Raw genomic sequence first — 12056 nt, 5'->3', positions numbered from 1 at the left:
GCCCCAGGGCCAAGGTATACTTAGGTTATAACCAAATCGGGTCTATTTCGATCTAATGGAGCGTTTCTAGAGGTCTTTTTTCTAAGTGTGGTCAGACTTAAGCTCACTAATATTGGATCTTAAGCAAGTTAAGTTTTTAGTTCGATCGGGTTTCCAGATCGCTCATGGTGGACCAATTTCAATTCAACTGTCACCTAAACTTAATCAGGACCACAAGCACTTTGACATGTGTGGGTCATCTTTCCTGATCCGAGGGTAAATTTGGGTCAGAATCCAATGGTCAGAATGCTTAAAATCAGCGTGCAAGCGACACGACTCAGATTTCTTAAATTCATATTTAATTTCTAAATAATTTCACCTTTCTCACACTCCTTACTCCGGACTCAAGCAAATCGTCTCAGGACATTATCTGGACTTGATTTTTAAGGTGATTGTCAAGCCCAACAAGATAATCATACTTGTCTAAGTTCATCGCTATCGAACTTCCGACGCGTGGTCCAGGTCCGATACAAAGTTTTCAAGTACTCCCGAGAGCAACTAGATTTAGCATTGAAGCCTAGATTTCAGGGTAACGTAGCGCTAACGATTCTACAAGTTTTGGGTCTTATAGATCGAATTTAAAGTGATTGTGCTTATTTCACAGGTAATCGAGTTTAACGCTAGTTAACTCACATTTAATTGCTAAAGGATTGAGTCCAAAGAGAATTTTGATTGAGGTGGTACTCGAGACTTTACACATGTTTTTTCTGTGCTATTGTAACCTCATCCAGACTCTGTAGCCTTCTATGTCATCGAAGCTACCTTCGATGTCATCAAAGAGGCCTTCGATGTCATCGAGCATTGTTCGAGGAATTGATAATGTGTCTAAAACAGTCCAGCGAGTTATCTCAATTTCTTCAATAAATTAATTGATGTCATCGAAGAGTACTTCGAGTAATAAAAGATGATGCCTAATGTGTCCAACAAGTTTTGCCAAAAATCTATAGAAAATTCGATGTCATCGACTTGGCATCGATGTCATCGAGTAGATCTTCGAGTCATCAAACAAGTCCTCGAGTCATCAATAAATGTTTTCAATTTGTCTAGCAACTAACTCGATTTTCATCCATAAATTCGATGTTATTGACCTGTGTTCGATGTCATCGAATGGTAGCTTTGATGTCATCGAACTGTGGTCGATGACATAGTCAATGTGAGCTCTGCACTTGTTCTTTCGACTTCATTCCTTCTCCACTTGGTTTTCTTGAATCTTGGGACCATGAAATCTTTAATCTTTGTCTCCTAAGATCCATTCTTTGCCTTGGTGACTTTTGAGCATCAAATCCATGCTTTTAGCATCTTTTCCAATTCAAGCTCTTAACTTCATCTTGCAACACAAACATGAGTAAAATAAGACATTAAGCATTATCATGTTCATAAAACCAAGAAATAAATGGGGGATAATATGTAATATTTGACCCTCAACACAATTCTCAACCAGCATTTTGCTAGTCCCAAGCAAGGTATGCGTGAAATAAACCCCAATGCTCAATGTCCAAAAGCTTTTTAGGAACAACAATCTTTTGTACACTCAAGTGTGAATGGGTACTTGAGGAGAGAAAGTTGGCCTAGTCGACCCTAGTCAAAGTGTCACTTTAAAAGGTATTGAGTACGAACAAGCTCACACCTAGGTACTGAAGATTCAACCCAACTATGAGACATGGCAAGGGTATGAACTAGACTTAGCTTGTATGTCTATGTCTTCTTCATTTTTTTTCAAATTTGATTCAATAACATTGTAACAATATTTCTGAAAAAAATTGTCAATTATGTAACAACCTTCTTAACGTGCAGGAAATATGCTAATTTCTTGAAGCAACGCAATGTAGTTGTCGGGAAGACGACTAAAGTGGCGAGTGATGATGATTTCATAGCTTGGTTGAAGAAATAGCTAGACTTGAATGAAGCAAGTAATGAAGTCTTTAGAGATATAGTTAGGGGACCAAAAGCTTTTGCGATGCAGTACAATAAGTATTGTATCAATGGTTTCCTCTTCGTCACCAAGGAATACGAAGAGAATAAAATGAACCAGAATGGTGGGGTTAGTACAGAGAGCATGACCACCTTCCGATCTAGTTCTAAGGACAAGAATCCAGGGGATAAATCCATACATTATTACGGAGTCCTCCGTAAAAGTATCTAATTAGAGTACCGAGAAGTGTACAAGCTGGTCCTATTAAAGTGTGATTGGGTGAAGGTGACGCATCAAGGTGTTTCTTTTAATGATGAAGGAAATTTGAGATCGGTGAATTCGTCTAATCTCCTTAGTTCAGACCAAGTGGGTGATGAGTTGTTTATTCTTGTGGAGCATGCCATGCAGGTTTTCTATTCTAGATATCCAAAAAAATCCTATTTGTCATGTGGTCTTGGAGGTTCCAAGAAAGATTTTCATCGAAGATGAGACAAGCCTTTTATCAGAAACACGAGTTGTAACTGATGCTGAAGTAGGACCTGATCTCACCAAAGTAGACATGGGTGGCAAGTTGTTATTCAATGACATTGAAGATATTTGTGTGGTTGTTGAAAAGAAAAAGAAAAGAAAGAGAGCAGGGAGAAAAAACTGATTTTTTTATTATATTATGCATGTAACAAAGCGATTTTGATTTATGCCCTTTTTTATTTTTCCATTATTATATTAATGTAATAGAAAAAATTTACAAATTAATTTACTTGTCTCTTTATTATACTTGAAACTTTACCATTTGGATAGATATTTTTATAGTAATTACGTTATAAATAAGATCTTGAAGATGTATTGGATAGTCAAGTCACATATCTTCTTTTTAACCCTGACATTGATTTTTATATAGCATGAAACAAGAAAATGGATCTAGAGGCAGAGCCGCTCGGGGATGCATCCCCTAAAGATGCCAGGGGTAATAGCATAACTCTCGTTAGCTATTTAGATTTAAAATTTCTTTTAAAATGATCTTTCATTCAGTTATGGCATATGGATCTAGAGGGAAAGTCATTCGGCGCGGTGCCGCTAAGGGATGTAGCCCCTGAAGATGCTAGAGGTAATAAGATAACTTTCCTTAATTTTCTAAAATTAAAATTTCTTTTATATTGGTGGTGATGAAACATGTGTGTAGCTATTTTTCTTTTTATACAGACGGGTCGTCATCTTCATCGTCTAAGAAGAGAGGTCATACGCGAGGTTGAGAATTAAATGAGAAGACTTCATTGAAAAGGGTCATTATGATTAATGAATTTGGGCAACTGAATGCGGGGGATGCAAATCAGATCGCATTAATTCAAGCATTGGTGTTCTCACCTGTACACACATCCCGATCACCTACACAGACTTTCTCCAGGTGCCTCCAAAGTACATTCAGAGGGTCAATGATATCCTAGCATGTAGTTATGAATTTCAGGATAACCAACATGGGGGACAACTTACATTCATGACCGTTGTAATGACTCTTGGAGAAATTACAAGAACTAGTTGAATAATAAGTATTTAAAGGACAAGGATCCTACAGCTGTGAAATCGTCTCCCGCTCCTATTCATGTCCCTATTGAGGATTGGATGATCTTCGTGGATCAATGCAATACCAATAAATTCAAGGAATTAAGTGTAAGAAATGCATTCATTCGGGCCAAACAAGTTGGCCCTTCTACACTTGGTCGACTTAAAATGGCTGCCACACGTCATCAAATGGTACATGTCCTAAAATAACATAGCTCTACTTTATTTATGATGATTATTTCAAATTATTAGCATTTTAATTCCATTATTAATGTGTTTTGCGATGGTTGTTATGGGAAAAAGGCAATTGAGAGGAATCTTACTACTAATGCGGAGGTTGGTAGGGCCGAGGTGTACATCTGAGCCCATATAACAAAGGATGACAAATTGCAGTTTTCAGAAACCTTTGTAAGTGCAACCCTCGTACATCTTGTCATTATCCATATGAATTTTAAATGCTTCTTTCCCACACTATAATTTTTATTTTGGATGTTGTCATAGGAAAAAATAAAGTCAATTCAGAGTAGTAATCCTGCATCTCGGATGACCAGTGTAGATGATGCCCTTACAAAGGTATATATGCTTGTCCTTCAAATACTTGATTTTATTTAGACTTATGCATTCTCTGATAAATTGAATTCCAATTCTGTTTACAGTCAATTGGGAGTGATAGTAGAGGGCACATGCGGGGGATAGGTGGAAATGTCGGCAAGATTACATTAAAGAAGACAATCTCTATTGTAGATAAGCTCAATATGGTGATGTAGGATCGAGATAGTTTGATAGAGGAATTAAGTCAAGTGAAGAAAAGCCTGGGAGATCTCCACCAAAAGGTCAATTATATTGTAGATAAGCAAGGGGAACAAGGGGACGTGGCTCCACCAACAATACCTCCATTTAAATCTAGTCATGCATCATTAGCATGTATGTGTTTCTCTAATACTAATTTAATCTTATGATTATATGCACCTCCATTTAAAAATACGAATGATATGTTATATGTGTACACGTAGCCTAATTTGGTAAATATTTGCAAGAGATGCAATCTTTGTGATTGGAAGCAACGGGTAATTGCTCGTGGTGAGGTGCATGTAGTTGATCCAACTACCCATGTCCATGGAGTAGGAATGGGTGAAGGAAATTTTAGTATTGTCCTGATAGAGATTATAACTTCGTAGGCAGAGTTGTGAAAGGAAGATGGTTATCATCATACACTTGGAGAGGTTAGCGTAGGAGGATTTGTTGTTTGGCCTAAGATATTTCTAACCATCTATCCATGATGTTTATGATTAGACATTACAATAACTGATACAATTAACTTTTGTTTTTAAACTATACAGTGACATAGACACTTGTATGCATATTATGGAATGGAATGGATTTAACGCTCACTTCAAATTACACCCACATATATGGAATGGAATGGATTTAACACCCACATTATACATTGATATATTTGGTTGCCCTTTCAACCTCCCTTTGAGGAATTGAAATATTTGTAATAATTTTCACTTATTTTAGTGTAATTTGCACTTGGGGGAGAGAGAGAGAAAGAGAGTGAGAGATAAAGAGAGAGAGAGAGGAGAGAGAGAGAACTGTAGGGAATTTTCATCATCCATGGCAGCTGTTGCAGAGAATGCAATCAGCTCCGATGATAAGTTCCTTCATCATTTTTTCATGGCTGTAAGTTCTGCTGTAAGTTCCTTCAAGGGTAAATGGTTTTACTCTAACTGTCTTAAAATCTATTAAATAGCAAGATGCTGATGCTAAAGGTACTCTTATCTGTAGGATTTGGTTTTAGGTGTTGCAGATCTTCATACTCCAGAACTTGTGGTAGCTGCTGAAGCTACATTGGTTGGTTCTCACCCTAAAGGTACTCCTACATTCAATATGCTCTGACAATATATGCTCACCAAACAAAATTTAGATGGCGATGAGTGTTTGGTTTGGGACTGATCTGGGTTTCGTTCAATCCAAAATTGCAGTAGTTAGGAAAGCCAAATAAGTTGGGGACTGATCTGGTTTCCGCTCTTGCAGGTTGGTGTAGGTGACACTTCAGGGGAGAGTTAACCAAATAAGTTTTTCTTTTTCTTTTTGGTAGCATTTGAGTGTCTGATTTTTTAGCATTTGATCTTCATACTCCATAAGGGCTGGAACTTTTTTAAACATGTTTGTATGCCAATGTCATCTCTTCCCTTTTTGCTGGTCTTCTGATCCATTGGGTTTGGATTCTTATATTTAGTTAGTCATGTGTAGGTTGTTTACATATTGGATCAAGTCATGTGCAAGTTGTTTACATTTTAGATTGTCCAGCTCAGCAGCAAACTTCCTAAAGGTCATTCTGTTTGTTTTCTTTTCCTTTTCTTTTTTAAAACCTCTTTACTCCTTTTCCAGTTTTTCTCTGTTGTAATGTATGCTTGTCTTAATACCCATTTATTATTATAGGATTGCACTAAGTACTATTATCTAATTTCAAGATATTGATGATTAGATTTGGACCAAGTACTATTACAGGATTGGATACGGCAGATGCTCTAAATCTTAAATTGTGAATCTTGTCCAGTAGGCATCGATTACAAATGGAAGCAATAACCTAATTCATACTAGAAATGACCAAAATGGAAGCAACACAACTTTAGTTTTGTAGTGATAGCCAAGCCACTGATTGCAATTCCATACATTTCAAGCTGGACCTGAAAATTTGTAATTTCTATTAGGGGGCTAGCCCACCACTTGGATCATTTCTACTTTATTGAATCAAATTATTGCAATTCAATTCAATCAAGCATACTAACACAACCTAATCAAGGAAACCTCAAGTATTTCTGTTGCATTTTTTTTATTCTTTCGATTTGAACTAAAATTAGAAGTCTTTGTTGAAAATTTCAGTGAGGTAGCTCTGAGCTTGTCGAAGTTTTCAAGGTTCTTTCATGTCTTTTGGATGTTCTATAATGTACTGAAATCTCTCCCATACTAGAAATATATATATATATATATATATATATATATATATATATAAATATATATAGATATATATATATATATATATATATATATATATATATTATTTTTCATAACGGGATGCTTTCTCTTATTCTTAATTGAGACTTACACTATTTAATATCAACTTGTAATGTGCTTAGGATGAGGCATTATATGAGAAATGGCCCACATCTTTGCACACTATCACATGGAAAGGCCATGCGCGTGCGCACACACAACATACAACACAGCACAACACACACACACACACACAGAGTTCAGGCTCCAGGCTCACCCCTCTGTTTTTCAACTCCAATTCTAGTTTAGCCCCACTCCTTCTGTCCCTAGTTTTTGTTTGGATCCAGTTGGATCCCTTTTCCAGCTCTAGAGTAGCCACAGTCTGGTTCTAGCCTAGCTACAACCTTGTTCTAGTTTTAAGCCAGCTGGATCTTGGTCCCAGTTTTGACCAACCCCAATCAACTTATACAAAGTTCCTTGTAAATCTCTCTTACTCTCCTTTCTCATCTCTCTTCCTCTCTTCATATTTTCTGTTCTTCGATTACTACATGTGCAAGTGGTGTTGGTTCTATTCTTCTTTGATCAGTCCAGTTGATTAGTTTAGAGTTCATCTGAAGTTTATATCTTACTCTCATTTCTCCTTGTTTTCTCCTCTATTCCTCTCTTCATATTTCTATTCTTTTTCCCAGTTACAGCATGAGCAAATGCCTTTATGGCATGTTTGAATGCAATATCAAGGTGATTGGAATTATTGGTCTAACACATGGAAATAACCAAATTGCAAAATTTCAACATCTCAAAAATAGAAGAAGAATAAGAAGAAGAAGGAAAGAAACAAAGAAAGAAAGAAAGAGAGAAGAAAAGAAAAAAATTAATTGATTGTAGGGTTGTACAAATGATGTTATAAATGTTACTTGATTATTTGAACGATCAAATGAAGTTTCCTTCTTAAGTTTTCGATGACTTGATTGTAGCCTAGGAGAGTGATTCTTATAGAAGCTAGTGGTGCAATCATCTAGATCCTTTGGTGTACTACATAAGTCGTTCTTTTTGGTGTGAAGTGACATTTTTACCTTTCTTCCTTTTGTTTTAGTCTATTTTCTGTTGTAAGTGAAGAGATCATCAATTTTTTTGCATAATCTTGGAGCTTTTTGTCTTCTAGTTAGTAATAAGCCATCATAGTTTAATTGTTTCAAGTTGTGTTATATCATTCAATCTTGGATGTTATGAGAGATATGAAAGTATCCATTCAACAATAAAGTAATATAAAACACAAAAGAAGTGAAGAAGTGAAACTAGACTTCTTTAATCTTTTATGTATTTTCAGGTTGACATGGTGATAATACTAGTGATAATTGGCCAGATGGGTGTTTTTCTTGGCCATGTCACCACCATCGCGAAGCTAAATCCTAGTATCATGTTGGTCCATGAAAGCAGTGAAGTCACCAAGTACTTCATAAGCAGTGGATTTGCATTCATCCATGCAAATTCAGTTGCAGATGCAGTGGCTATTAAGGCTGTCCCAGTCGACTACATCGACCCACACCTTATACAGAAGGGGTTTGCAGAGTTCACGCAGAAGCTCAGCTCGGCCTCGACCTACTTGGAGAAGGCTAAAGCTCAAATGGGGGTGGATGTTCACAGTGCTCTCAACTCTGCGATTACAAGGTAATGAATGATCTTGCATCCCACCAGGTTTTTTTTCTTTCTCTTTGGGTTGTATTTCATCTCTTTCATCAAGAGCTTTGAAGATTATTTGGTTGTCAAGATTGAGATCTATTCAGTTTGTATTTTGGATTGGCTGCCATGAATCTCTTTCTAGTTTTATGACACTAATTTATGATCAATGCCATCCAATTGGTGACCTTCCAATGGTCAATAGGAGATAATATTTGCAAGTTGTAAAAGTGAGCATTGAATATGGGGAAATCCATATGAATTTTCAACAATGGCGTATCCATGGCCTGATCCACTTGATGAACTATCTGGATCATTGGATAATTGTGACTGGGTACTATTTTTGTGCCATTAAAGTATATACATATACATATGTGTAAATGAATGGGTTTCTTTGTGATCATTATTTTCCAACTCATGGAGATAATGACTTGATGGCAATTTGAAGTTTTGAAAATTCAAGTTTCAATACATGCCGATCTTGTATTGGTACAACTGAGGTTGTGGAGAGGACTTTCTTGTGTTTGTGCTCTAAGAAGAGATAGCGACGCATGCCCTTCATTTGACTTAACCCCTTGCGAGGTAGTTTCTAGTGATTTCATTGACTTGAAGTTTGAATTTTATGTTGTTCTACTTTGAGCATTTCTTGAATTCATTGGTTGACATGTTTGTGGTTAGCACATGTAACTATTTAGTAAAGCCATTCATGATTAATTTATTGTTTACTGTTGTGTCTGTCATGTTCATATGGTAGTCTTACATGATCATGTTTTGGTTAGCTTGTACCTCTGAAATTTATCTTTCTCTCAAGAGCACAATGATCTCCTTGGCTAAAACAAAAAAATTAGTTACTAATTTTAAGATCCTGTAGAAAATAGCATTTCAATCGAACTCTTGCATAGTTTGAACAATTTTCTCAAACAACTGCTGAAAGTGCCCTGGTTTGTCAATTAGCATGAGCGTTGAGTTAGTAAGACAAAGGAGCCCCATAGGAAGATTAATCAAGCGTCTGACTCAATAGGATGTGTGCCCGAACTCGTCACATGTAAATCTTAGCCATACATCCCATGTCCCAAAACACCAGGTAATTAAAACCCTTAAAATTAAATAAAACATCCTAGGGTTTTTGGTAAGAAAACTATTTTACAAAATCAGGAAAATCTTTAAGTTTTCTAACTTTGTCGATTTATTGATACATGGCTCGATGAAATCGAACCTCGCTATCGATGTCCTCAAATCTCACTCGATATCATTGAATTGAGGATTTTAGATGTCCAACAACCACAAAGAACTCTGGACTGAATTATTGATGAATCGATGGATCATTCGATATCATCGAATTTTGAATCTTAAGTCCATCGAAGTCGACTTGATAAAATTGACGTCTAGTCTATTGTGTCCAAAATACTACTAAGGTAAATCATGTGATTCTCAATATATCGAAGGGCTCCTCGATATCCTCGGAATTCAAATCTCGATGATATTGGTAGACCTTCAATGATATCAGTTTGGGACACAAATCTATCCAGCAAGTTTTTCAGGTAAAGCTTTCTCAGATCGAGAATCACTCGATAAAATCGATATTCAAATATCGATCATATCGAGGCATGGTCGATGTCAACGAAATAGGATATAAACTGTTCAGCAAGATGATAAGAAAATTTCTTAGAATTATTGATGAATCAACACTGTCATCGATATCATCGATATTCAAATTCTGATGATATCGAGTGATGCTTAATCATTTCTTATACCTGATTATTTCAAAGGCAAATGCTCTTACATTTTCAAATTTCGAGGAATCAAATCTTGTGTCGATGAAATCGGAGTTCGAAATCCGATGACATCGAAGCATGTTCAATCTCCTTGACTAGTTGGTAAAAATTTTCAAAAGCATTTGATAGTTGAGTTCGTATCATCGAGTGGCCAGTCGATGTTATTGAGAGTATACGCTCGATGATATCGACCCTGCTCGAGGATATAAAACTCTGTAAAAAATGTGACCGTTATATATCCGTTAGAACCTTTTGCCTATTTAATGAGAGCTTGCCCTTGGTTGTCGATAGAGAAAAAAGAGAGTGCTTTTGAGTGTTTAACCCCAGATCATATACCCTAAGCCTTTTCTCTTATGGGAGTTCATCCTCTAATCCACCCTCATCATTGATATTCAATAGAGTGGATTAGGGAATGAACTTCCACATTCAAGGATCCTATAGCTACCATCTTAATGGCAAATCATTAAGCTGGGATGCCTTGAATGCATAGATAATTGGAATTGCTCAGTCTCCTTTGTAGAAAAATATTTAATAGAGTAGGATTCCATCATAACCTTAACCCAACCCATTGCCTTAAATTGGTAAATCATCTAAGTTGTGGTTTAAGGGAGCTGAAGATTCTTCGTCGTCAAAGGAGGAGATCTTCATCAACATGCTGAATGGGGCTCATCTACTTATCTTAAGTCATTAGAGTCCAGAGGACCCTTGTGATCATTCCTTCTATAGGATTGGTTCTAAGGTGTTTCTCACCCCTTTTAAGTCCTCATAGGAGGCCTCCGACATGAGCGTATGTGGGGGTTCTTTGTATTAACCCTTGCTCTATGGAGAGCATAAACTCTTAGGTCCTTGTGTAAGTCCTTGACCTGTGTGGTCTAGTGTTGTGTGTTGACCCTTGCTCATGGGAGTATAAACTAGTGAGGTTCCTTGTGTAGATCCTTAGCCTATGTAGCCTAAAATTCGGGTGTTGTGTGTTGACCCTTATTCATGTGTGGGGCATAAACTTGTGTCGTGTAGACACATTAGAGTCAGCCTAGAGTAGGTTGTACTGGTTTGAGGTGAACCTAATTTGAAACCTTCGGTTTGAGGTGAACTTGTTGTGAAACCTCCGTTAGTGAGATCCGGTATACTCAAGGGTTGAGTGCGTCTGCCAGAAGTGGAGTAGACAAGTAGTCGAACCACTATAAAAATAACTGTGTTTGACATTGATATTTTCTTCTAGTGCTTGTGTGATTTCCCTAAATATTTTCATATTTGATTATCTGAGATCACACCTCACACACAGTCACATCCATCATAAACTATGGTTTGCATCTTGTTTATCCTTCAAATAGTTTTATAACTGGATCCTTTATTTTACCTTGGAAGCCATTAGAGTTACTTTGAAGAAATCCTGATATATGCATATTTTCACAGGATAAGATTGATAGGATTTTAAATAACCATAAAAATTTAAAAAGTGCTATTCACCCCCCTCTAGGACATATTAGCATATTCCCACTTCAACTAAAGCAGTCATTACTGCAATTTCAACTGCATCTTGTGCAATATTCATCCTGTGAGTGTTGCACCCAAATTTTCTGTTAAACATGTGCCAGTGAAATGCCATTACTAGCTATATGATGTAGATAGCTCTCATAACTCTTAGAAACATGCATTTTGTTTCAACATTGAGGTCTCTGGTTCGAGCTGAGATTACCTGAAAAAAAAAAAAAACTCTAGGCAACATGCATTTTGAAAGTGCTGGTGAAGATTTCATTTCATTGTTTGAGATAGGAATTTCTTTAATGGGGAAGAAAAAATAATAAAATATTTAGAAGTTCCCATAAAATTAGAAAAAGTAAAATAAATAAAAGAAATTAGAAAATCTTAATGTATGTGTATGTATGCATGTTCATGTATGCATCTGTGTGAATTCAGGCTGTTTCACTCCTTAAAATAAACTAATTGTTAAACTAATTTTCTATAAGACCTGACCCGAGATTTCTTGTATGTGCACGTGTGTGTAAGTATGCATTTCATTTCTCGTGGTCCCATGATCCTACGAGTCGAATTCCGGTGACCCGTGACCCTCAGATTATGTTTGCGGTCATCCTTGA

General features: G+C 36.6%; 1 protein-coding gene across 1 annotated transcript; it reads left to right on the top strand.

The window, feature by feature from the left end:
* The first annotated feature begins 5125 nt into the window (after positions 1–5125).
* LOC131247078 (ATP synthase subunit delta', mitochondrial-like) lies at positions 5126–8317 on the top strand. Its single transcript, XM_058247520.1, has 3 exons — positions 5126–5203; positions 5297–5362; positions 7836–8317. The coding sequence occupies exons 1-3, from the start codon at positions 5126–5128 to the stop codon at positions 8178–8180; spliced, it is 489 nt and encodes a 162-aa protein (XP_058103503.1). The 3' UTR covers positions 8181–8317.
* The last annotated feature ends 3739 nt before the right edge of the window (positions 8318–12056 follow it).

The sequence above is a fragment of the Magnolia sinica genome, chromosome 5, assembly GCF_029962835.1.
Source record: "Magnolia sinica isolate HGM2019 chromosome 5, MsV1, whole genome shotgun sequence".
Lineage (NCBI taxonomy): Eukaryota > Viridiplantae > Streptophyta > Magnoliopsida > Magnoliales > Magnoliaceae > Magnolia > Magnolia sinica.
Note: the sequence above shows the minus strand (reverse complement) of the source record. Positions and strands in the feature narration are given on the sequence as shown.